This window comes from Alexandromys fortis, unplaced genomic scaffold, assembly GCF_014885135.2.
Source record: "Alexandromys fortis isolate MF-2015 unplaced genomic scaffold, M_Fortis_MF-2015_v1.1 scaffold_55, whole genome shotgun sequence".
NCBI classification, from domain to species: domain Eukaryota; kingdom Metazoa; phylum Chordata; class Mammalia; order Rodentia; family Cricetidae; genus Alexandromys; species Alexandromys fortis.
In genome coordinates, this window is record NW_026067936.1 from 244,907 (window position 1) to 270,959 (window position 26,053).

General features: G+C 48.3%; 1 protein-coding gene across 2 annotated transcripts; it reads left to right on the forward strand.

Annotated features, from left to right (window-relative positions):
• The first annotated feature begins 52 nt into the window (after positions 1 to 52).
• On the forward strand, positions 53 to 25,302 carry Plat (plasminogen activator, tissue type). 2 transcript variants are annotated; one of them, XM_050146848.1, is made up of 15 exons: positions 53 to 236; positions 10,757 to 10,843; positions 11,864 to 11,906; positions 13,088 to 13,201; positions 14,354 to 14,491; positions 14,854 to 14,964; positions 15,291 to 15,465; positions 16,448 to 16,539; positions 17,898 to 18,072; positions 19,289 to 19,374; positions 20,526 to 20,721; positions 20,842 to 20,978; positions 21,066 to 21,206; positions 22,929 to 23,092; positions 24,445 to 25,302. In XM_050146848.1, the coding sequence occupies exons 2-15, from the start codon at positions 10,781 to 10,783 to the stop codon at positions 24,601 to 24,603; spliced, it is 1,794 nt and encodes a 597-aa protein (XP_050002805.1). In that variant the 5' UTR covers positions 53 to 236; positions 10,757 to 10,780; the 3' UTR covers positions 24,604 to 25,302. The 2 variants fall into 2 exon arrangements, with proteins under 2 accessions (XP_050002805.1, XP_050002806.1); XM_050146849.1 differs by lacking the exon at positions 13,088 to 13,201 and having other exon boundaries at positions 58 to 236.
• Positions 25,303 to 26,053: the final 751 nt, after the last annotated feature.

Sequence of the window (26,053 nt, forward strand, 5' to 3'; positions counted from 1 at the left end):
CTCTGCGCGCACTTCCTCCCCCTCCTCAGAGACCGCTCCATTGGCTCCTTAGTGGCCCGGTCCACCCGGCACCCACCGGCACAGGAGAAACCCGCCTACACAGAATCACTGGCCCCACCCCTCCTTCTCCCTTAAAATTGGCTTGAGCTGCTCAGGGAGACAGAGCCTGCGGTAACCCAGAGCTCAGCACTGAGAAGAAGCCCCAGCGAGGCTGGGAAAAGAAGCGAGAACTCGCGGTAAGCTGGGTTTCTGCGCCTGTCTAACAGCCTACCCCTCTGTCCCTTGAAGTGTTTGGGGGGTAAACTGAGCCAGCGAAGTTTCAGCCTTGTAATTCAGGCAGAAGGAGGACCAGCTAGCATCCACATAGAAGGGGGAGTTCTTTGCAATGTCTCCGGGTAAGTTGAAGTGATTCCTAGAGGGAGAGACTAGGAGAGATGCGTTTCTTGCAGAAGTCGTGCTTCCACAGTAAGGGGAGAAAGTAAAAAGAATGACTCGGGTCATTTGAACAGACAATGGGAGCGGTACTGACGGGCAGGATTACAATCAGCAGCCTTGGAGAGCTGAGAGGGTCCTAGCGGGTGGTGTATGGCTGCTTTTTTCCTCCAGTGGAACCACTAAGAAACAGGCTGGGCACCAGGGAGGAGGATTTGCCCGAAGAGCACGATTAACTAGGCAGGAAGTGCTGGGAGAGAGAAGTCGGGACTTTTAGGAACCTCTCCTTACCACTTGGAGTCAGGATGCAAACCTGCCTCTGGTCCCCCCGCCACTCATCACATCCTCTCAACGGTTTACCAGTCCGTTTGACCCCTTGCTCATCATGCACCAACGCCTTTGCTTTCTCACGCCGCAGCAGCAAAAAAAAGTCCAAAAGCTCTCGGGATTGTCTCGGGACCTTTGTCTTCCTAACATCACAGAGACAGTGGGAGGACGCAGGGTGGGGGAGGGAAGAAAGGGAAGAAAGTATGCGGAGCTCCCAGATAACTAAGGACAAACTTCAGTGCCAAGAAATGCAGTAGCAGCAATGGTTTATTTGGTGGTCGATTTGGAACGATACAGTGGTCTTCCTCAGCGGATGATGGGGCAGGGGGCATAAACAAAAAAGTGTGTGTGTGTGTGTGTGTGTGTGTGTGGTGGAGGTGGGGGTTTACAATCCCGTGAGCACATCCCAAGTGCAACTGGAGAACACTTACTGGGAGGCTACTCAGGGATTTTTTTGCTGAGCTGCAGACCCTGGCCTATGCAGAATCAATCACTGCAGGTCAGTGGCATGCTGAGTGCAAACAGCCAGTGGGGGTTAAATCATATTCAATCCCAGACGGGATACTGAAAACACTAAAACGTAAATAGTTCCCTCGGGGCATCAGTCTATTCTGCCTAAAGTGTTTTCAGGAGAGCACCCTTCCCCCATCCACCCAAACTGGAATAGGGCAGACTTTCCCCGGACACCCCCAGACCATTTGGGGAGCCTCCTGAGAGATACACAGCAAGCAGCTAGTTTGCTTCCTCCCAGACTCAGGATGCTTGGTGCAACCAGGAGGAGCCGAGGAGCATCCTAGGTTCTGGGAAGGCTTTGGGGAGCCATGAAAGGAAAGGCTGCACACATTCAGCGTGCTCAGTGAGCAGTGGGCTCAGCCAGGGGCCGAGAATGACTCATAGCGTCCTGCCGGGCTCTTCCACTAGAAAGACTGTGAGTGCGGTTGTTTTCAATCCGATGGGGGAGGCTGCAACATGGCTCATCATCGACAGTGGGTTTAGGGCCATTCAAAACTTACAATTCCCACACTTCTCTGAGACACCAAGTCTCCATGAGGGAGGGCCTTTTGCGGTCTGAGTTGAAATAGTCAATGCAATCTGACTTCTTGGCAACTGTTTTTTTTTTTTTTTTTTTTTTTTTTTTTTTTTTTTTTTTTTTTTGCTTCTCTGTTTTCTCTGAGTGATTTCAGCTCTCTCTGGTCTGATAAAAATCGGGTCATGAAGAACTGGAATATTCTGTTAATTTCTTTTTGGGGGCTATTCACTTTGGACATACTGGCAGAAAATTCTGCATGAAGTGGCTAAAAACACAGAAATCGGGAATGGATGCCAGCTTTTGAGCTAGCCACATGACCGGTCTCACTTCAAACCCAATCAGAGTGCTGATGACACAGATTTATAGACAATTAGAGCTAGAGTTGGGGCTGTAGCTGAGCTGGCAGTGTGTTCACCCAGCATGGGGAGTCTTTAGGCTTGACCCCCAGCACCACATAAACTGGGTGAGGTGGCGAACACTTCTAGTCCCTGATACTCAGGATACTCAGGAGGCAAGAAGATCAGAAGTTCAAGGCTAGCCTGGGATACAATAAAATCTTATCTTCAGAAAGAAAGAAAGAAAGAAAGAAAGAAAGAAAGAAAGAAAGAAAGAAAGAAAGAAAGAAAGAAAGAAAGAAAGAAAGGAGGGGAACGGAGGGGGAGGAAAGGAAGGAAAGAAAAAGAAAATTGCAAGTTGAGATTCTCAAAGCCCTGGTTAAGCACCATTGTCTTCAACACCACCCCAGCTGTCTACTTTCACCTTGCGTGGGAGACAAGCTTTTGTAGACAGGAGTGCAAGGCAAGATTAAACTAAATTCCTGTTCCTGGAAGAGAGAACGAAGCAGTTTGCTGGTCATGGAGCACTCATTTCTCTGGCATGTTTGAAGGGGCAGCCCAGGAGAGCCGTGTCAGCACAGCCCAGGAGACACGAGCCAGCTGTTCCCCATGCAGCGACTGAAGAACTGGGTGTCCTTAGCTGTGTCTGCCACGCCACTGGCCAAGATTCTGGGGGTGACCTGTGATTGACAGGTCCTACTGAGGTATACAGACTATGTGATGCTCCTGACACACATCAGAGACCCCAGAACTTTCTTTGGGGATTGGCCTAGAAGACCGAAGTCCGCCTGATTAGTGCAAGGTTAGGCTGGCCCCACAAGCGGAAGACGTTTGTACTGAAAGTCTCTTATGTGGGGCAAATGTTCTGTTAGCATACACCTGAGGGTTAAGGGCTCCACAGGGAAGCAGCGAGACCTGTTAACTGCTAATTCCAAATTCCCGAAGAGTTTCAGAGGCCCTGTTGTGTGGTGTAAATTGGCCTAAAAAAGACAAATAAGAAAACAGATTAAAGACGGGTTACAGGATCTCACTCGGCTTCCAGGAAATAATGGCTCCTGTTCACATTGCTGACTACTGATGGGCATGACAATTTCTATCATTTGTCATACGAGCCAGGAACATTTGATATTAACCCTTGAAGACCATTAGGACCTCAGAGAGCTGGCCACCTCTTCTTTATCAGTAGCTTCAAGCAATCTGAGCTCCTGTTGATGAGGGCATTCCTAAGTACAGTGCACACCTGCCATGCCTCAGGCATCCGGGATCTGCATCTGTTACTGCTCTAATTTTCAGAAATATATAAGATGGAAAGGTCATTAGGAAGCCCAGAAAACTAAGACTCGGAGAAGCAACATTGCCCACCCACCCAGACCTGTAAGTGGCAGTTGTGGGGGAGGTGTCTAAGTTGAGAGTTCAGGGTCATGCTTGTTGCCCGGAGAAACAACTAGCTCTCTTTGAGCACTTTAGGAATGCTATGTAGGGCTGGGTTGTAGCTCAGTGCTTGAGCATGCGCTTAGCACGCGTAAGGCTCTGGGTGCAACCAAGTGCTGGGCAGAAGATGAGTGGGAAGAGCTGAGACTGGGCTAGCTCAGGAGGCAGGTGTCAGGCCCCAAGCGACCACCTCAGGGAGTGCAAAGTGAGTTAAGCCATCTTAAGTGATTAATGAGCAGACGGTGCTTTAAAAACACAATGCCAGGCAGGGGACAGGCATTAAGATCCCTGCGGAGTAAGTGGGGATCCTCTTCTTGTGCAGTCTCAGTCACCGCGGTGCTTCTTTCTGGAAAGGCTGGTGACCTTCAGATTCCTTCACGGAGTGGCGTGATGAGCACTTCTGACCGCAACCTGATTCAAACGTGTTAACAACATCCGGAGGCAGACTGGGGAGGTACCAAATTATCTCACGGTCAATTCATCGCACCTGGGTAGGGCTTACTGTAGGGAGTGGAAGCAGCCTGGGAGCTTAGATGGATACTGGACACTCTTTGTTCAGCCTCCAGCTTTGTAGTGAGCGTTGCATGGCACGGACTGGCCGAGCTCGCCTTTCCTTCGGCAGGCTATGAGGTCATTAAAGCGGGTTGCTTTGGTTTTTATCCCAAGAGGATGCAGGATACGCTTCCTAAACCCACAACCAACACTTGCTTACTTCTTCCAACAACCAACTCACCTGGTAGGAGACATACCTGTGTGCAAAAAAAGCTACACCCACCTTGATTGGGGGGGCATCAGAGAGGTTGCTATTCAGCTTTCACCTCTTTGTAACAGGTCAAATTATATCAAGAGGCAGACTCTTCCAGGCACTTAGGAGATGAACTGAAGAGTTCAGTGTTAACCTCAGTTACCTCTGTTACAGAGCAAATTTAAGGCCGGCCTTTGTTACATGAGACCCTGTATGGAAACACACACATTCACACAGACGGTGACAGAGAAATCAAAACACACACATACACACAGAAAGAGAGAGAGAGAGACAGAGGGAGGGAGAGAGAGAGAGAAAGAGAGAGAGAGAGAGAGAGAGAGAGAGAGAGAGAGAGGGAGGAAGGGGAAAATCTCTTTTGTCCATGTTGTAATGAGCTCTGTTCATAACTGAAAAGAGACAGTAAGCATTTGACCTGTGGAAATTTACTTTCTTGCAAAGTTAAGAGTTGCTTTTGAAAATCAGATTTATTTGTTTATTCCTCTGTGTGTGTGTGTGTGTGTGTGTGTGTGTGTGTGTGCACACATGCACGCGCACACCCTGGGGTCAGAAAACAACTTCCAGGAGTTGATTCTCTTCACCGTGTGGGTCTCTGGGCTTGAACTCAGGTCGCGGTTGCCTTAACCTGCTGAAGCATCTCCAGAGTTCCTCATTGCCTGGCGGATTTTTGAAAATAGTTTGGCAGGGTGTGGCGGTGCATGCCTATCAAACAGGCACCCAGCAAACAAACACAGGAAGGTCAAAACTTCAAGACCAACCTGAAGGCTACGGCTGGCCGGCAAGTTCTAAGCCAGCCTGGGCTGCTAGGGAGAGCCTGTCTGAAAGAGAACAACAACAAAAGCCAAGACTGAGGCCCCAGAGAGAGAAAAAAACAACAAGGGCTGGGAATGTGGGTCAAGGCTATTTAACCCCAGTTTACTTACTGAAAGGTCTGTAGGGGTGGGGTGCGCTGTCTCTACTGGGACAAGGAAAGGTAAGCCGGTTTTTTTTTTCTTTTCTTTCGGGTCAGGGTCTCTGTGTGGCTGGGCTTCGCTATGTAGCCCAGGTTGGCCTCAAAGTTGTTGCAGTCCTCTCTCCTCTGCCACTAAGTGCTAGGGTTCTGGGTGTGTGCCAGCAGGCCAGGCTCAGAAGGGGCTGCTGAGGTAACCCGCTGCCCTTTCCTAGACCTGCTTCAAATTAAAACACCTCACCTCACCTCTTTATCTGTTTTAGAAACAGGTCTGTGATGTTGTGGGGGTTCTGGAGACTTCTAATCGATTGGCTTTTTGGGCTGTGGTTAGAGTGTGGGTGGAAGTGTGGCTTCAAGGTCATGTGTTATTTTAGGGTTATTGTTAGTTATTTTAGAAGCTGAGCCTCCGACTCAGATCTCTGAGGAATTAAATAATCATAGGCACAGCCATAAGAACCTGGAGTATCCTCAGCAAAGACGGAAGCCGTGCAACCTAGCACATGGTACAAAGTTTGGCAGCAGTGTGGCTTCCCGGTAGACTTTTCCTGGCAGGCTCTTCTAACCTGCTGGCTCCCTTGCTCAAGTACAAAGCGCAAGTCCTCCAGGGCACCAACATTTAGATGAACAAAAGCGTCGCTTGCACACACGATCTCAGACTGAATGTATATAGTTGACCATATGGATGTAGTTTCTTTATTGCAAATCATTTTCCCATATATAAAGAAGGGAACGGGGCTGGAGAGATGGCTCAGAGGTTAAGAGCATTGCCTGCTCTTCCAAAGGTCCTGAGTTCAATTCCCAGCAACCACAAGGTGGTTCACAACCATCTATAACGAGGTCTGGTGCCCTCTTCTGGCCTGCAGGCATACACACAGACAGAATATTGTATACATAATAAATAAATATTTAAAAAAAAAAGAAGGGAACGATGGGCAAATATGAGCAAAAGGACTTTGTTCATTTACAGTAGTATCACCTCTTACATTACAACAGAAGCCCTCGGGGTGTGTGAGGGGGGGAGACTCCAAGAGTCTGACTACTTGAGGTTTGCTCTGCTCCTTTTCCGTCTCAGTTTGAGGAGCAGCGCCACTATTCATCTTTCCATTCCGCCTCTTTTCCTTTCTGTGAGTGAGTTATTAAATTCCTTCCTGAGAGCAGATTTTGTTGGGGGAAAGATGGCTGTGTGAGGGATGTAAAGAGGACAGAGCCATGAAAGGGCCCTAAGAACATATCACCTGCTTTTTCCAAAGCTTTCTGTCAATCTTTTTATTGCTATCCTCAGAGGCTTTGTCCAGTCAGAATCTAGCTGTTACCGCCTGGCATCCATCAAGTACTGTTTCCCCGTGCGGTGTGCTTCAGATACAATCTCCACTCTCTCAACAACTTCTTGATTAATGGAGACAGTCCATCTCCAAGGACAGCCGGCTTCTAGCAGGGCCCCTGTCTTCTTCCCTTTAGCCTGTCATTTGCAGATGAAGGGCAATTAACAGTGTCCTGGCTACTGCTGCCGCTGACAGACCTGCACCTGGCGTGCAGGGAGAAAGGACGGAGTTGTCCGTGAGAGGAACACATATTTCAGAGGAAGATTCGACTGACAATGTAGATGTGTGGGTTGCACACTACCTGAGAATGCCTGTCAACACCACACTTCCTGAGAGACTAGACCAGCACACCCCACGTTTTCCAATTTATGTAGAAGCTGTGTCAACCTGCCAAGTCCTGGGCCTGCTGCACTAAAGAAAGTGCTTCGCTCTAATCCATTAAGTTCAGTTTTCTCCGAGGGTGGGCCTGCCATGGCTGGGAGTCTGAGACCTTGAAGATGACAGGACTCTTGGTCATTCTACCACCCTGTATCCAGGGACAACAGACCAACAGGCTAAGATAGACATCCTCCCGGTCCTCCCACTCCTTCCTTTCTATTTATCCCTCCTGTCTAGTCCTTCCTTCCCTCCCTCTCTCCATCCCTCCCCCTTCCTTCTTTTTCCTTGCTTATTCCTTTGTTTTGTTTCATTTTAGTTCTTTGATAATACTGGGAAATTACTATATATACAACATAAAGAGAACACAGGAAAAATTTATGTATTCATACTCAAAAAGCAAGCCTCAGATATATCCCTTAAATCCCACACTTGGGCACCCATGAACACCTCTGGTTCAAACTCTCACCCTCTGGACTTTGAGTCTAGGTCCACACTTCTACTGGCCACGTTTTCTTTTGTCCCAGCAGTGCCTGTGACCTCTACACCCACATTTTCCACAAAATCAAGCTGAGTTTCCACGTTTTCCTCCCCCTTTCTCTTGCTTTGGGGCTGCACTGTTTTTCATCTAGCATGTGACTAACTTCCCTGTCATCCCCCTCTGCCACGTGACCGATCCAGCAGCCTGCTAGGACTGTCTCTATGGAGCGTGGAAAGAGCTATTTAATGCTTATATGCAATTCATCTTCAGTGGCTCAAGGCCCAGATGCAGACAGCGGCAAGCCCTTCGCATCTGAGCTCCTGTCCCTCTTGTGGAGAAGGGGCTTACCATGGTGTAGTGCAGCTGTTGGAGTCTTCACAGCCAGCCCTGTGTGTGAGCTCTGGCTCTTTAGCTGCTGTCCCTTCTGTCCTGGGGTCCAGAGAAAGAGCTGGCCTCTCGGGGAGAGGACGGTGCGCACATGCATCAGCCATGCACAATTGACTCCAGAATTGTCTGATATCTAAAGAGCCTTGAGTCAGCTGGGCTTGGTGGGAAACTCCTGCAATCCCAGTGCGGTGGTTTGGATGAGAATGACCCCCAAAGATTCATATTTGAGTGCTTGGACTAAAGTTGGTGGAACTGTTTGGGAAGGCTAGGGGGTGTGGCCTTGTTGCAGGAGGTGTGTCACTGGAGGTGGGCTTTGAGGTTTAAAACCTCCACACTATTCCTAGTTAGCTCCCACTTCCCCCCTCTGCCTCAGGATCAAGATGTAAATTCTCAGCTACTTTTCCAGAGCCAAGCCAGCTTGCTGCCATGCTCCCTGCTGAACTCACCCTCTGAAACTGAAAGCGATCCCCCAGTTAAATGTTTCTCTTGGGCTTGGCACTGTATCCCTTCACAGTAATAGAAAAGTAACCAAGGCATCCAGCATTCCAAATGCTAAAGCAGGACTGGACCATTTCCCTGGCATCAAGACAGAACTGGCTACATAGCAAGATCCTATCTCAGAACCACAAAAGCAATGCCTGTAACTTAGTAGGTATCAAAAAGGAAGATTCTGAAAGTCCTTGGATAGGCTGATTGGTATGAAAAGAGGGGCTGACTCATTGAATCACATTAGCAAAAATGTTCAGTTTCTCCCTGTCCTTAGGCCACCAGGTAATAAAGGCAGGAAAGTATATATACTTAATTCTACTGACATAGAATTAATGGTGAGTTGAAGTGGAATTTTGGGGAAACTGGGAAAGGAAAGTGAAGATTCCACCCGCCTGTTCTCGTGGCCTCCATTGCCACTTCCTTCTGGAACTGCCAAAAAAAAAAAAAAAGAAAGAAAGATGCTACAGCCCAGCTGGCCCTCCAGGGAATAAAGACTTCCACAGCCCCCAGGCACCCCTGCTAGGGGCAGTTCAAGAGGATCTAAGATCCTGGGAGCCCTTTGGTCCCTGCCATGGAGAACAGTCATGGAGGGAGGGTCCAGAAGGATGGGACTCCTTGTGAGCTGCTGCCTGCCGTTTCTCACATCCCAGCACTCGCCCTCTCCCCCCCACAGATTTTTGTTCCCTCCCCTGGGTCTCTGGACTCCCTCCTCTGAGGCTAGACACTCCTTCCACAGCAGCTATATACCCTCCTCTGGCAGTTGCCATTATTCCAACATGCATTTTCTTCTTTTTTCTTTTCTTTCTTTCTTTTTTTTTTTTTTTTTTTTTTTTTTTTTTTTTTTTTTTTTTTTTTTTTTTTNTTTTTTTTTGAGACAGGGTTTCTTTGGAGCTTTGGAGCCTGTCCTGATACTAGCTGTTGTAGACCAGGCTGGCCTCAAACTCACAGTGATCCACCTGCCTCTGCCTCCCAAGTGCTGGGATTAAAGGCATGCGCCACCTCCACTATAGCTCTCTACTCCCTCCCTGCAGCCCCAGATGAAGGCAGCAGGCAGCAGTCTCCCAGCTCCGCCTCCCTTTCTATTTTCATCTTGGAGCTGAAGGGATCCTGGGGCACATGAAGGGGCTAGGTGGCATTCCCAAAAGAAAGTCAGTTCTTTTCAGAAAGCAGAGGGCAGAGGGCCAGCTGCAGGCAGGATGGGGTCCTGGTGACTTCGGAGCCAGTGGGTGGTGGGGCCTGAGTGAATGGGGGTGGCAATCAGGGTTTGTTGTGACTGGAGGGACATGAGTCAGGGGAAGGAAAGTCCTGCTTTGATGCTTTGAACGGAGGAGAGAGAGGGCTTGCCAGACCACAAAAGAACAGGGCCAGCTAACCTACTTTCAGTCACCAAAAGCAGAAGGCATGGAGGAAGGCAAGTGGAAACTGGACAGGGGCGTCAAGGGAGATATGAGTCCAGTGACCAAACAGCAGAGTCCGCCTCTGTTCCTGCAGCTCTGCTCTTCCCCAAATCTGTGAGTCTACATAAAAGGAGACAGAGACCGCAAAGGGAACCCGGGGCCAACATGGAGGGAGCCTTCCCATTGATGGAAGAGGAGAGCACGCCTCAGAAGTAGCATTGTCCATTACAACTACCAAAGCTGGGGCATCCCTGGCACCACGATGCGCCAGTGATAAAACCCCCACAACTGTTTCTGAGACAGTCAGAGAGGACAAACTGGGACTCCTGCCTAGCTCATCCCAAGACAGGGATTCCTTACCTTTCAGCCCACAGGAATCTTTGGGGGAAAACATTTTCTATCAGCAACCCTTATCTATCTGCAGATAACTGTGCAAGCAAAATGTGGAGTAACCAAACAATGGAATATCATTCAGCCTCCAAAAGGGCAGGGATTCTACAGCGTGGGTGACCTTTCATGACATCATGCTTATGACTGCACCCATAAAGAAGGGAAGACACTGTGTGATTCCATGTGTATGATGCATCCAATGTAGTCAAAAATTACAGACTCAGAGAGTAGAAAGTGGCCAGGGGTTGGAAGAGCAAAGAGCCATTTATGAATGGCTAAAGGGTTTCGTTTTTCACCAGGATAAAGTTCTAGAAATGGGTGTTGAGATGAGTGTATGGCAATGTGTGTGTGTTTAATGCCACTGAGATGAATATTTCATAATTAAGGTGGTAAATTTAATGCTACCTGTACATGTTCTCTCTCCACGCATACACACAATGCACATCTATATCTATCCATATCTATTTGTCTATATCTATATAGACAGACAGATAGATGTGTGTAAAATCTTCCAGACACTATCTCTATAGTCAATGCTGAAAGGGTCCCCTGAAATAAAGCCACAGGGTCCTGAATTTTCTATGGCCCTTTGCCCTCTCACACCACATGTGTAACTGCTTTTATTTTTTTTTTCTCCTAAAACTTAAGGACACAGAAGAAACGGGGAGCAAGATGAAGACAGAGCTATTGTGGGCACTGCTGCTTTGTGGAGTGGTCTTCACATTGCCTGGTCAGGTGGGTCCGCCTCCACACCTCACCCCATGGGGCCACCCAGCTGAAGATGTTCATGGTGCGACCCAATGTTCATGCTTCCCCCAAGCCGGTCAGGTTGGGAGAAGCTCCCAGGAATAATCACAGGCACACCGCTCACACTCCCCTCTGGTAGGATATTTAGGATTCAAATCCCAGGGGCAGAACGCGAGCATGTCTCTGACCGAAAAGTTCTTGATGCCGCATCTATGCCTTTGACGGTCTTCTTTAGAGCCGTTTTGGTCAAGAATGTGTACAAGAGTGTAGGGTGGCACACATTTGCAGCCCCGCCAGCGAGCAGGGTGAGGCAGGAAGATCACATCTTTGACATCAACATAGGCTTCAGAGAACCAAGGGCCGGGGTGAAGCTCAGTGGTGAAGAGCTCGCATAGGGCCCGGCATATGGTCCCCAGCCCAGGGGAAAAATCTGTATTTGAGTGCATCCATAGTGTACTAAGTAAGGACAGGCATCATGAACTACCGAAGTAGGGGGACAGAAGCTGCACCCACTTTCCAAAACCTCGCTTCCACACGGGGCACTGTGTAAGGCCAAATGGGCAACACCTGGGCATGAGATTTTTTAGAGAAGAGAACATCCCTTGGCTGCATAAAGGATGCAATGAGCTGCAGCCTCCCCATCCATTCTGGAGTCCACTATCCCTACGCCACTACTTAAATTTAAAATGACCTAAATAGAGTTGGAATTTTGGTTCATCGGTCACACTAGCTACATTCCAAGCAGCCTGTGGCCACGTGGGATTAGTGACTACCGCATTGGACTACACAAATCGGTAGCATTTTTGTTATGCCCAGAGCCCTTCTAGTGGCACTGGGTTTGTAGAAAGAGCGGAGACTTGACAAAACGGGAAGAAAATGGCTCTCTTCCTGGGTCATCTCCTGAAGGGGGCGCTCCTGAGAAGGTGGCTCCTGATTGGTCGTCAGGGAAGACTCGGGTTGGTCTTAGCAGCCTCCGCTGACTCCTTCTCTATCCTGGTTTCTTTGCAGGGAGTGCGCCACAGGTTCAGAAGAGGAGCCCGATCCTACAAAGGTGAGGGGTGGATGGGAAGGCAGGCCCAGGTCTCCCAATGCTTTTGACTGTCGGGAGATTCCTCTTCACCCGGTACCGGCTGGCAGGATGATTATGAGATCTTTCTGGGTGCTTTTGTGGAAATGCTTGCTTACTCGCCATTAGTTAGCTGGAGCCTGCCAGCCCAGTTCCCAGGAAAACCTAATCAGGCTGTCCCCGGGGTTAATAATGCTTGTGACATATAGGTGCATCTGGGTGGTGCATGTCTGTAATCCCAGCACTTGGGGGCTGAGGCAGGAGGATCGTGGATTCAAGGCCAGTCTGGGCTGCACAACCAGACCCTGTCTCCACAAGGCTCAAAGTATTAGATACAGAGATGAGAAAACAGCCGTAAAGGAGTAGACGACTCACCTCGACTGCCAGAGGACCCCCAGCAGAACCCGGGAACGCATAGCTGCCCACTCCTCTAGGTGCCCCTGAACTGTGGGCTCGCCAGTGCCCACTCAACCTCTGCTTCTATCCCCACGTTTCCATTGCTCCCTGCTGGTAAAATCGGGATAGCTGACCTGGGCCACCCCATAGTCGCTTTGGAAGGAGATTCTCTATATGAGTTTGTGTCTTGAGTTGATTCTAGAAAGCAGAGGTTTCCACCAGGAGTCCAAGAGGAGTAAAGACTGTCCACAACTGACCGCCTTGACTTGAAATCAAAGGTCTCTAAGTCCAGCTTCAGGTCCCTACCCCCCCCCTCGTTTCTATCTCTCGCCCCCTCCTTCCCTCCCTCTTTCTCTCTCCTCACTCCCTCTCCCCCAACTCTCCATCTCTCTCTTCTTTGTCTTTCCCTGTTCCCCTCCTTCTCCCTTCCCCTCACTCTTTCTTTTGTGGAGCTGAGGAGGCATTAGACCTTTCTCTCAATCTCGTTTTATTTTCTTTTTAATTTTTTATTTTTATGATATTTTGTTTGTTTGTTTTTGGAGATAGAGTCTCATTATACAGCCCAGTATAGACTGGGATTGGCCACGTGACTAATGCAGGCCTCAAACTCAGCAGCAATCCTCCTGTCTCAGCCTCCTAAGTGCTGAGATGACAGACTGTACCACCACGCCGAGCTTTGGAACACCGCTTTAAATTCCGGAGAACAAATAAAGGGGTCCAGTGTCCCGAGACTGTCTCTTGTGGTGCTTTTGAACTCCTGTTTTTGGTAGAGAAAGGCACCGGAGCAGAGGCTAGGCGTCTGCAGAAGGAAGCAGCTCCGCTCCTGACGCTCCTGACGTGGCCTAAGAGGAGAGCCTGGCTCCAGCTGAGATGCTGTCCCTCCTGTAGGTCTAGCCTCCTCTTTGTGGATAACAGTTCTTGCCTGGGTGGGGCTTATCCGTCCTGCAAAGTTCTGTTGTTACTGTATCTATCCGTCCTGCAAAGTTCTGTTGTTATTGTATCTATCTGTCCTGCAAAGTTCTGTTGTTACTGTATCTATCCGTCCTGCAAGGCTCTATTGTTACTGGAAGCCAAGGCGATTGCAGGCTTAGGAAAGTGACAGGAGATCTTTAGGCAGCTTTTGGAATCTGGAGCCTCAGATCCTCTATCTTTGTCCCGTCAGCTTGAAGAAGAATAGAATTCCTTTGGTGTCAGCTGGTGTTTTGGGTGGACACTGCATGAATGATATACCTCGGCGGAGTCAGTGTCTGACGCAAAGGAGGCAGACAAAACACAGACAGAGGTGCCGGCTCCCACTTGCTTGCAGTTTCCCCTCGGTCCACGTCAATATTGTTTTAGAAAAGTGGTGGCTAAATGCCAGCTCAATTTTCATTACATGAGAAATACTATAGAAAGTAGCACATTTTCTCACAGACGTAGGTGCCAGTTTCCCTTACTTTAGTCCAAAGTGTGTCTTTTCTGAATGGAACTACCCTATGGATTAGAAACGTTGATAGTCACTTACACAGAGAGGTATCCTTTTCCCTGAGTTTTGTTTGTTTGCTTGCTTCGTTTTGTTTTGTTTTTCAAGACAGGGTTTCTCTGTGTAGCCCTGACGGTTCTGCAACTTGCTCTGTCGACCAGGCTGGCCCTGAAGCCAGAGATCAGGCTACCTCTGTCTCCTGAGTGCTGAGATTAAAGACGTGTGTTCCCCACATTACTTTTAGCCGATTACAGTGGGAAAATAGACTGTTACTTCACATAACTTTGTTTTCATAATCAAATTATCTCAAAACAAAAGTTTCTCCAAGGAAAAGAATCCTAATAAAAGCATTCTAGTTAAAAAAAAAAAAGTAACTATTGCTACCGTCATCATATTCTTCAGGGATACACAGTAGACCACAGTCACCCAGATCTTCTGGGGATTAACTGTAGACCTCATGACAGAGCACAGAGCTACAGAGGGTTCACTGTGTGTTGAAAACAGGTCAGGAACAATGACGCTGTCCCCTCTCCTTGAGTCTGTCCTGACAAGACAAGCCTGTTCTGTATTGCAGTGACCTGCAGAGATGAGCAAACACAGACAACGTACCAGCAGGATCAGTCGTGGCTGCGCCCCATGCTCAGAAGCAATCGGGTGGAATACTGCCGCTGCATCGGTGGCTTGGCGCAATGTCACTCGGTGCCTGTCCGAAGTACGTACCAGCTTCTCACGGAGGCCTCACACTTGAGCCCGGGCTCAGGGCCCAAACCCTTCCTTGTGGTTCCTGACATATTCAGGTCTTCGGCACGTTTTGGGTGTGCTCTGTCCAGGCAAAGGTGAAAACAGTCCAGAAAACTGAGGTGGGGGAGAGCCTTGGCTTGTCCAGCCTCAGAGTCTACATATGTGAAGTGGGGAATAATATGCACACTGCATACTTCGTGGTTGGCATTGGGACTAGTTGTACTGTGAGCTGTGGAACGGGGGCGACATAACCAACACTTTTGCAATTTTAATTCCTATATTCTTGGAGCTGCTTTGAAGGTAGCTAAGGGTTTCCTTGTTTCCGCTCGACAGGTTGCAGTGAACCAAGATGCTTCAATGGGGGTACATGTCAGCAGGCTATGTATTTCTCTGACTTTGTCTGCCAGTGCCCTGATGGATTTGTTGGGAAACGCTGTGACATAGGTGAGCACTTTGGTGGGCGGGCGTGAGCTGCTCTGACATTCTGACATGTCTGTTCTGACAGAACTGACCAGGAAAGGAGAGGAAGTGTGTGCTGGAGGGCAGGGTACAGGAGAGGAGAGATGACGTCATTTAGGGACCAACAGTATTGGGCCACGTGACAGAGCCTGACGTGTCCATCCACAGTCTAGCTTGGCCACAGTGATTCGAGTGACCCTGTCCACCCAGCTCACTACGGGCTCCAATGGCTTCAGCAGTCAGCCTGCCCCACTGTGCTGCGACAAGACAGAGTTTCCTTGAGAGCCTGTTGGTGTCCTTTTGTCAATCAGATACCAGAGCAACGTGTTTTGAGGACCAGGGCATCACCTACAGGGGCACGTGGAGCACAGCAGAAAATGGGGCTGAATGCATCAACTGGAATAGCAGTGTTCTGTCCCTGAAGCGCTATAATGCAAGGAGGCCGGATGCCATCAAGCTGGGCCTTGGGAATCACAATTACTGCAGGTAAGCAGTGTCTTCCACAGTGGGATGTGTGCATGTGTGTGTGTGTGTGTGTGTGTGTGTGTGTGTGTGTGTGTTTGTGTGTGTGTGGTGTCTGATATGAAAATTACATTCAAAGAAAGACCTGGCCAACCAGTCACGTATTCTAGAAAAGCAGAGCTGATGACCCTTAGACAGGTAGATAATTAGATAGATATATAGGTACATAAATGCATACATAGATAATGTGTAGATGGGTAGAAAGATGATAAACACATATGCATGCATAGGAAGATAAATAGATGATAGCAGTAGATTTATCAATGCATTCCTATATCAGTGACTGTGAGATTGACACATGGATGGTAGATGGGGAGGTAGGTAGATAGAAGAGGTTGATCTGAAGGTATCACTTCATATCTCTGTGTAGGTATCTGAGTTTGTAATCGTGGGGCAGCACTCAGGCAGGAATTGCCATTGATGCTCTTAGGCCTTAAACTGACTAGACAAAGGGCACCCTCCTTTTCTGGGATAATTTGAACTGATTGTGGCTGTTGGCCACAAGACAGGGTTTCTCTGTGGATTTGGAGCCTGCCCTGGAACTAGCTCTTGTAGACCAGGCTGGTCTCGAACTCACAGAGATCCGCCTGCCTCTGCCTCCCAAGTGCTGGGATTAAAGGCGTGCGCCACCGGCTACAAAACGTCTTTATAGCAGCGCTTGGATCGCTGTTGAATTCCGTGCCTGTGACTATAGGTCAGCTGTGTTGACACGCGGGCAGTGATTGTGCACCCCTGACAGCTTGGCACCCTTACACGCTTCCTTATAATGTGCTTAATCCCTCCAGTAAAGAGCACAGTGGAGTCAGATTTCTGCCTAACACGGTAAAACTTGACAGCGTTCAACCCAGGATGCACTAACCCTGACCCAAAAGCACGCCTAGTCCTTGGGCCAGGAGGGGAGGCTTCCTGCTCAGCCCTCAATGATACTCCCTTGCTGTTTTTTCAGAAACCCAGACCGAGACTCCAAGCCCTGGTGCTATGTGTTTAAGGCGGGGAAGTATACCTCGGAGTACTGCAGCACACCAGCTTGCCCTAAGGGTAAGTGACAGCTACCCTGTGCCTTCCCCAGCAGTATCCCCAAGGGAGAAGTGTCTGGGACTGTAAATCTAACAGTCTTTCATGCCCAAAAAGAAAGGAGCAGGCTAGGAGGTAGTTTTGGCCGCAGAGTGAAGCGCACCACACGGCTACATCCTCATCCAGCTTGCCTTGGGCTGGTTCCCTTCCTCCCGTCAGCACCCTCATTTGAAAAGCACAGAATGCAGCTGAACCCATGGTTTCTAGTCCTTTCATTTTTGAGATTATAATCACATCATTTTCTCCTTTCCTTTCCTGTCTCCAAACCCTCCCGTGTACACTTTGTTGCTCTTTTTAAAATCCATGGCCTCTTTTTTCATTAATTGTTGTTACATGCATATATATATATATATATATATATTACTATATATAATTCACATATATATATATATTCCTAACATTAGTTACTTGTACGTATATTTTCAAGGCTATTTGGTACTGACAACCAATTGGCATGTTCTTCCCTGGAGAAGACTGTATTCCCCATTCTTATCATTCCTTCTTTGCCTGTAGTTCTCTGTGCAGGGTTGAAGCCTTGTGGGCTTTCTCCCATCGCTTGGCAGGTCTGTTGTTCTTGTCTAGGCAGTCGTGTTGGTCAGACTTGATGAACGGAGCCTCTGACGTCACTAGGAAATGCATTCTTAAAGCAAACTCCCGGACCCTCTGGCTCTTACACTGTCTTCCCGCCCCTTCTTCCAAAATGATTGCTGAGCCTTAGGAACAGCATTTGTATCCACCGGGATTGGCCTCCACAACCCTTCATTTGGATTGGTTGGGGTTTTTCTTTCTAAAACGGTCTCTCCATCTGTTCTGAAGAGAAGTTTCCCTGGTGAGGTGCCAGGACTACACTTACCTCTGGATATAAGGACAGATATTTAGAACGTAGTTAGGGATTGTGCTGATTTAATAAAGGAATAGTTTATAGGCTCCCCTCCAAGGTCCATGACTTCAATAGCCCTGGGTAGTTGGCTAGGTTTCCAATACCAGGCATGGTTTCTCTTGCTGGTCAACATTAGGGTTCAAGGATCAAGATAACTTTACAGGTTCCTCTCAGCTATAGTGAAGTAGAGAGACAAACTCATCAGTTTCACACAGAGGGGAAGAAGGGCAGGAGGGCAAAGCTGAGGAAGCAGGGCTGCCAGCGTGGTCCCATTGCAGCCTCCTGGTTCCCTCGTCACGGGCTACAACCTCTCTAATACCTTCACAGCATCTCCCAGCACCAACTCCACTGGCAGGACACACCCCTTCCTGCTGAACCTCTGCAACCTGCTCCACCAACATTTAACCGCTGTGGCTTAACCCTGAGATGTATTCTGTTCCAGGACAAAGCGAAGACTGTTACGTTGGAAAAGGGTTGACCTATCGTGGCACCCACAGCCTCACCACATCCAGGGCCTCCTGCCTCCCGTGGAATTCCATGATCCTGATACGCAAGAGCTACACAGCATGGAGGACCGACTCACAGGCACTCGGCCTGGGCAGACATAATTATTGCCGGTATGTAGCCATGAGCTAAGGGAGTCAGCTCCCAGCAGAGATCTGGGTGATCAGGTGGGAGAAGATTCAGTGTTAAGCATTACATGAAAGATAATGAACAATATCTAGACAAGCCTGTTAGTTTTCTATGATTAGACTTATTTTTTAATATATAAACCTTTTTTAATTTTTAAAGATTTACTTATGTACATGATGCTCTATTTGAAAAGCACACTTGCATGCCAGAAGAGGGCATCAGATCCCATTAGAGATGGTTGTGAGCCACCATGTGGTTGCTGAGAATTGAACTCAGGACTGTTGGAAGAGCTGCCAATGCTTTTAACCACTGAGCCATCTCTCCAGCCCTAGACTTATTTTTTGAGAAACAAGATAATATCAGTTTTATTATTTTGGGTGGGAGTGGAGTGGAGTATGTGTGTACTTGTTAGTGTGGGTGTATGCACATTCATGAAGATACATGTATACATACATGATGTGTGTGTGTGTGTGTGTGTGTGTGTGTAGCTTGAGGTTGGCATCAGGTGTCTTTCTTATCGATCTCTGCCTTTATCTTTTGAGTCAGAGTCTTTTGCTGAATTTGAAGCTAATGTATTAGACTGTGCTGGCCAATGCACTTCCGAGACCTGCCCTCTGCCCCCACTGAGATTACAAGAGCAGGTTGCCATGCCTGACTTTTTTTTTTTTTTTTCTCAGACAAGGTCTCACTATGTAGCCCCGGAATGCCTGGAACTATGTAGACAAGGCTTGCCTGGAACTTAGGGTGTAGGCAGAGACCTGCCTGCTTCCGTCTCCTGGGTGTTGGAGTGAAAGGAGTGCTCCTCCACACCCAGACCTGCTGGCTTGTATGTGAGTTCTGGAAACTCAGACTCAGGTTCTCATGCTGATGCAGCAGGCACTTTACCAACTGAGCCATCTCCCCGGCCTAAGATATATAGATTTTGCGAACCAAACCCCTATTCTTTTTGCACTTGGCACATCCATTAGGTTCTATCGTAAAAATCTCTCCACAGGGCAGCTCCTTTCTTCCCAACACTGTGTCACTAGTAGAACAAATGGAAGCCAAAAGGAATTATCTTCCCTCATGGTGGGCCTGCTAGAGTCAAGTGGAGTATGGGATGTCTACTTCGGGCTTCTTGGTTCTGCCATGGGCCTGCCTAACCTCCTCCTAGTCCTGAGATGTGACTGTCACTGAAACTCTCCAATTCTTATTTCACAGGAATCCAGACGGGGATGCCAAGCCTTGGTGTCACGTGCTGAAGGACGGAAAGCTGACGTGGGAGTACTGTGACGTGTCCCCGTGCTGTAAGAGCGACTTAGCCACCCCCTTCTCCCAGGCTCACCTCGTCACTCATTTCTCTGCTTCCTCCTGTGTCTTCACCACTGTCTTAACTTCTGTAGCTTCTGGACTTCCAGGAAGGCCAGGCCCTTGGGGCAGGGGGCTTGCATGACTGAAGCCCTGGGAGACAGTCCTACTCGTCCAGTCTGAGAGATGATAGGGAGGGACAGAAAGGAAGATCAATCTCTTCAAATACAGTAGGCTCCAACTCTTCTCTCTGGCCAGGTGGTGACAGTCCCGGTGACCATGAAGAGAAAGAGGTCTCACATTGTGGCTCCTTAGATACCAGTTGTTACATTTCTCCAGTAGCCTGGAGACGGGGAGACTTCAGTGTCTCTCTGTTCTAAAATGCCCTCAGAAGTCATGTGACCCACCAAGTTCTGTGCACTTCCACATCCCCGTGGAGTCCATTTAACACAGGGGAACCGAGTTCATAAGAGAGGACGGGAGACAAAAATCCTCAAGTTGGCACATGTCCCCAGCATGAAAGTTTGGTTTGGAAATTGCCCAAGAATAAATTACTGCTCAGTTCCCATGAGCACACAGATAAGCCAGAGTGTTCTTCAAAGAACAAACTCTAATTGGAAAGTAAGACATAAACTGAGCTCCTAGCCAAGCCATTTGTGATGGGTTCGTCTCGGGAAGTCCACAAGGGCCTCAAAGGCTATGGTGTTAATGAGAGGCTTGTGATGCCGTGGAACTTGACTTGGCTGAGTAGCTGGAAAAGCAAAGGGTTCTCAGAAGGCAGTCTGCAAGACTGCATGATAGCTTAAACCAAGAAATCGCTCTAGGCAAGATTAGAAGGAGCAGGGCACCGAAGAGAGAACCCGCTTTTGGAGTCGGGCAGACTCGGGTTCTAATCCTGGTGTCACTGTGACCTTTCCCCGCCTTCCTAGTATTGGGAACGATAAAGATGCACGTGTATAATATTAGGCAAATCACTATACAAACAAAGGAAAGCTGTGGCTCTCCTCATCATTAAGACAGTTAAACCCTATCGTGTCAGCGTGCTCCAGGGCAGCAGCCAGCGGAAATCAGGTTCTGTGGTGGGTTCTCTCAGCCTTGTGCCCACACTACAGGTCTGACCCCGTCCCCTTCTCTGTTCTTTCCTCTCCAGCCACCTGTGGCCTGAGGCAATACAAACAGCCCCAGTTTCGAATTAAAGGCGGGCTGTTCACAGACATCACCTCGCACCCTTGGCAGGCTGCCATCTTTGTCAAGAACAAGAGGGCTCCTGGAGAGAGGTTCCTGTGTGGAGGAGTGCTGATCGGTTCCTGCTGGGTGCTGTCTGCGGCCCACTGCTTTCTGGAGAGGTATGGACTTCTCATTCTGGAAGGCTCTGGAGCCAGCCCATGGGAGTCACTCACTTGGCAAAACCCAAGAGTAATTCTTAAAAAAAATTGCAAAACATCCTAATGCTGTTTTCCTGCCAGGTTTCCCCCCCATCATGTTAAAGTGGTCTTGGGCAGAACATACCGGGTGGTTCCTGGAGAAGCGGAGCAGACATTTGAGATTGAGAAATATATAATCCATAAGGAATTCGATGATGACACTTACGACAACGACATTGGTAAAAGGCCATTCTAGTCATACGCCCTTATTTCTCACCCCGTCCCTCCCCGCACTATGTCACCCGTCTCCTTTCTCTTGGCACCAGCATTACTGCAGCTGAGGTCAGATTCCAAACAGTGTGCCCAGGAGAGCAGCTCTGTCAGCACCGCCTGCCTTCCTGACCCCAACCTGCAGCTTCCTGACTGGACAGAGTGTGAGCTGTCTGGCTACGGCAAGCATGAGCAAAGTAAGTGGAAGGAAGTCTTGGTCCCCTCCTTATCTAGCGTGTGGTCATCGGGCAGATGGAGGGGAGGTGGTCACACAATGTTCTACTCCCAGTTCTGGCGTGACATAGAAAAGTGCAGGAAAGACTGCCTGTCTGTATGATGGGAAGCTACTACTTGCTTCCTGGCATTACAGGGACACTGTGTGTGGATGCCAGAAAGTCGGGACAGGGAATGTTGAAATAAGAGCGGTGGGGCTGCGTCCCCAACACCCCGGCCGCTCGGCTAGCTCATGCCCGAAATAACAACACACAAACTGTATTCATTTAAAGAACTGCTTGGCCCATGAACTCTAGCCCTTACAGGCCAATTCTCGCACCTGGACTAGCCCATTTCTAATGATATGTGTAAGCACCCCAAGGTGAGCTTACCGGGAAGATTCTAGCCTAAGTCCATCGTGGGTTGCAGCTGCATGGGAGAGCAGAGCATGGAAGCTGTCAAGTCCCTCTGGAAGCAGAGCAGAGTCTGACCTCACTTCCTCTTCCGCCCAGCATCCTATTCTGTTTTCTCCTCCCACCAATGCTTTAACCTATCAGGGCCAAGCAGTTTCTTTATTGCTCAGCCAATGAAATCAACAGATTGATGACACTCCCACATCAAGGGAAGTACTCTGAAGAGCTTTTATATAGTCCAGTGGAGACAGGGAGGAAGGGTGTAAAGGTGTCTGTGTTCTTAGACGCTGGGAGTTGTACAGGCTGAGCTTGTACCCCAAACTTGCCTCTGGCTTAGCTGTGGGACCCTGGATGGGTCATTCTGCTTTCTAACAATGTCCGCAAATATGAGATAAATTACCCTGAAGATAGGAAAGGTTTGTTTGTGCTCATGGGTTTGGAAGTTTCAGACCGTGGTCAGTTGGCTCAGTCTGTGGGCTTGTGGCAAATCCATACGTCATAGGAGGCGCCCACAGCCCTGGGGCCGTGCATCCCGGTGTACCACGCAAGCGTATGGAGAAAAGGGAGAGTCTGGGTCTTAATATCCCAGCCACAGTCGTAGCTTCCTCCTCCCAGAGCTACTTCTTAAAAGGTCTGCCATCTCCAAAGAGCACCACGGGTCTAGCCTTCAACACACGTGGCCCTTGGGGGAATGATTATCCAAGCCAGATGTGTATTTTTGTATTATTTCATGATCGTTGCCTCGTATATTCCTATAGTGGTTCCCAACTTGCAATCCCAGTGTCCCAGGACTTCAGGTGTGGACCATCAGATTGAGCTTAAACACTTAAAAAAAAATGTTTCTTAATTACCGAAGCCTCACTTTCCTCACTGCCAACGTAGAAACAGGGCAGGCTCCCTGATTAAATCATAAGGAATAAATGATAGAATGCCTGATTAAATCGATGGTTCTCTCTTGGGGAGGTTTCACCACCCAGGCCATGACTGGCAGTGTCCGGAATCATCACGGTGGTGGTGTCACATGTGTGGCTGACGGCTGACCCTGGCCTTTGGTTAGGAGGGACGGGCTGCCAAACATGGGTGGGATACAGGACGCTCTTTGTGCTGGATAACTGTGTAGTCCAACTCTCAGTGGTGCTACTGAGAAACGTGACCTCACCTTAGAGACAGTAAAATGTAGCACGTGTCATAGGAGACAGCCTGCTTTGGGTCAGCTGGAAAATTCAGCTTCCTCGTTCCAAAAGGCTTGTGAGTGATGCTTAGATCCTAAGCCACCCGGACCTTCTCTTTCAGCGTCTCCTTTCTTCTCCGAGCGGCTGAAGGAGGCTCATGTGAGGTTGTACCCACCGAGCCGCTGCACGTCACAGAATTTGTTCAATAAAACCGTCACAGGCAACATGCTGTGTGCTGGAGACACCCGAAGTGGAGGCAGCCAAAATCTCCATGATGCGTGTCAGGTAAACGCCTTGGATGCCCCCAACATTCTGGGTCCTCTTCTGTGCCCAGGCAAGAGGTTCTTAAGCAGGGGGGGAAGAGTGAGAGCCCCGGTGGAAGGTGTGACGCTGGGATTCAAAAGTGGAGCTCCAAAGACGAAAATGGTAAAGGCCAAAGCTTCTCAAACTTAAAACATCTGATCTGGGGGTTGGAGAGATGGCTCCATGGGGTAAGAACACTGGCTACTCTTCCAGAGGACCCAGGTTCAATTCCCAGCACCCACATGGCAGCTCACATCTGTCCAGTTCCAGGGCTTCTGACACCCTCGCACCAGACATCCATGCAGATAAAACACCAATGAACAAAAAATAAAAATAAATTATTTAAAAAAAAAAGAAAGAGAAAAAATCTAAACTGCAGGAAATTTTTCTGGTTTGTGGACAGGAAGCTAGTGTGGGATTTCCCTATGAGCCCTATTTAAATGATAGATTAAACAACATAATTAAATGTTTGACTTCTGATGGTGTTGGGGAAGACCCAGATAGTAACCAGCACAGAGTAACCGCTGACATTAACAGCCAGATAGTAACCAGCATGGAGCAATTGCTGACATTAAGACCCGGATAGTAACCACCCGATTAGGAAAAGTGAACCATAGTTCACTGAGGCCATATAACTAAATTAGTAGCAGATTCCATATCAGATTTTATTTATTTATTTATTTATTTATTTATTTATTTTGAGGCGGATCTCATTATGTAGTCCTGGCTGGCCTGAAACTCTATGTAGAAGAGGCTGACTTTAAATTCACAGAGCGCCACCTGTCTCTTTCTCCTAAGCGCTGGAGTTAAAGGTGTGCACCACCATGTCACCCACTCCAATCAGATGTTATAAAACATGAGCAGTTTTGGTTTTTGTTTTCTAGGTGCTAAGAGTAGAGCTCTTGGATTTTTTTTTACATGGCAGGGGACTGCTCTACTGAGGAGCTGCACCCCATCTCTGAACAGTTATCTTAAATCTGTGGTTTTTGGGGTTTGGTGGTTATTTATTTATCTATTTGAGACAACACCTCATTCACTGTGTGGTCCCTGGGTGGCATGTTCCCATTTGTAGCCCAGGCTGGCCTTGAACTCAGAAATCCACCTCCCTCTGCCTTTTGAATGCTATGATTAAAGGCATGTGCTACCATGCCAGGCTCTTAATGCTATTTTACCAGAATTAAGATATGGCCAAATCTATAGCCTCAAGTCTCCCTCCCTGAAACAAGTTCTTTGAGGGCTACTATCTTTGTACTACAAATAGCAACCAAAATTTTCTTCCAGATATTCTGCCATGTGTACAAACAACTAATCCATGCATCTATGCTCTTCCACAGGGTGACTCGGGAGGACCGCTGGTATGCATGATCGATAAACACATGACCTTAGTTGGCATTATCAGCTGGGGCATTGGCTGTGGGCAGAAGGATGTCCCTGGGGTATATACAAAGGTGACTAATTACATAGACTGGATTCAAGACAACATGAAACAATGACCCAGGAAACCCAGCTCCTTGGATGCGAAGAAGGACCTGCCTTCCTCTTCTATAGAAAACACATCTAAAAGGCCAAGTGTCCTTTACACTGTCATCTTTAAACAACTGCCACTCGGCAGAGGGACAGAGGACTTCACAGTTCGTGAGTTTTCAAGAATGAAGGTCTGACTTTAGGATAAATTCTGTCCGATGAGACGATGGGAAAATGCCAGTCTCCCATAACTCCAGGATTTAAAAGAGAAAGGTAGACCAAAGTCCATCATGCTGGTCCACCATTTTGTACACTGGACCACAAGACACAAGAACACAAGACCATGTCTCGACAGTAAAACACCACTTGATCTTTCAGGAAAGTTTGCATTAGGGACAAGAATACATACTTATAGTCACAAGAGGGCCCAGCAGGGCCTCTAAGAGATGGAGGGGTTGGCTGGCCAGATCACAGCCCCATAAAACCCTTGACATCCAATATACCCCACCTCCTGCCCACCTTTCAACTCTTGGGAGGTTTTCCTTTATAGACACTGTAAATCTTTATTCATAAACGATATCGATGGTTGGGAGAACTGTGTGATTTTAATAACTGATGAAGTAGCATTAGCATATTTATATATTAATCTATTTACGTTTTTACTTTGTTACTATAACTTTGTATTATACTGTACTTAAATAATAAATCCAAAGGTATTTTTCACACTTTCCAAGTGGTGGCTTATTTGTGGTCACGATTTTGGTTGAGTCAGCTGAAAGACTTCCTCTCATTCTGTCCCGCTTACCCCAAGTCAAGATGCTGGGTGCCACCAACAGTAGAAATGGGGTGGGGAGAGCTGGCATGGACAGAGGCATCCACAGAAAGCAAGCACGACGGAGCCTGTCTCGGCACAGCAGAGACCTCCCTGGGACTCAGTTGTGAGACTGGGAAGATCAGGAAAAACAGGATTCAGGAGGGTTTTCACACAATGGATAAGACTGGGTTAGTGGGCAGCTGCAGGAAGGCCGGTACTAAGACAACCCAAATTTCACAATTGCCACAACAAAGACTTGGTGGCCAAAGAGTCAGTAGAATACAGGGAATGGGCGACAGTTTGTCTTTATTGTATGTGGCGGAGGGAGGGTGGTTTGTGAGTTCCTGGGGCACATGTGAAGGTCAGAGGATACCCACAGGAGTTGGTCTTCACTTCTACCATATGGAGCCTAGGGATTGGACTCACGTTATCCAACTTAGTGGCAGGCATCTGCGAACACAGGACTGGGGAGTGAACTCAGGACTTCGGGTGTGCTAAACACATACTCTACCACTGAGCTAGATCCCCAACCTGGTCTGAACGTGAGCAGGATTGTAGATCAGATGCTGGGGACTCTTGAGGGCCAAATGAGTGTTCTGCTCCAAATGAAGATACATCTGGAAAATCAACCACACTGTGACCACAGACTGAGCAGACAGCTGCAT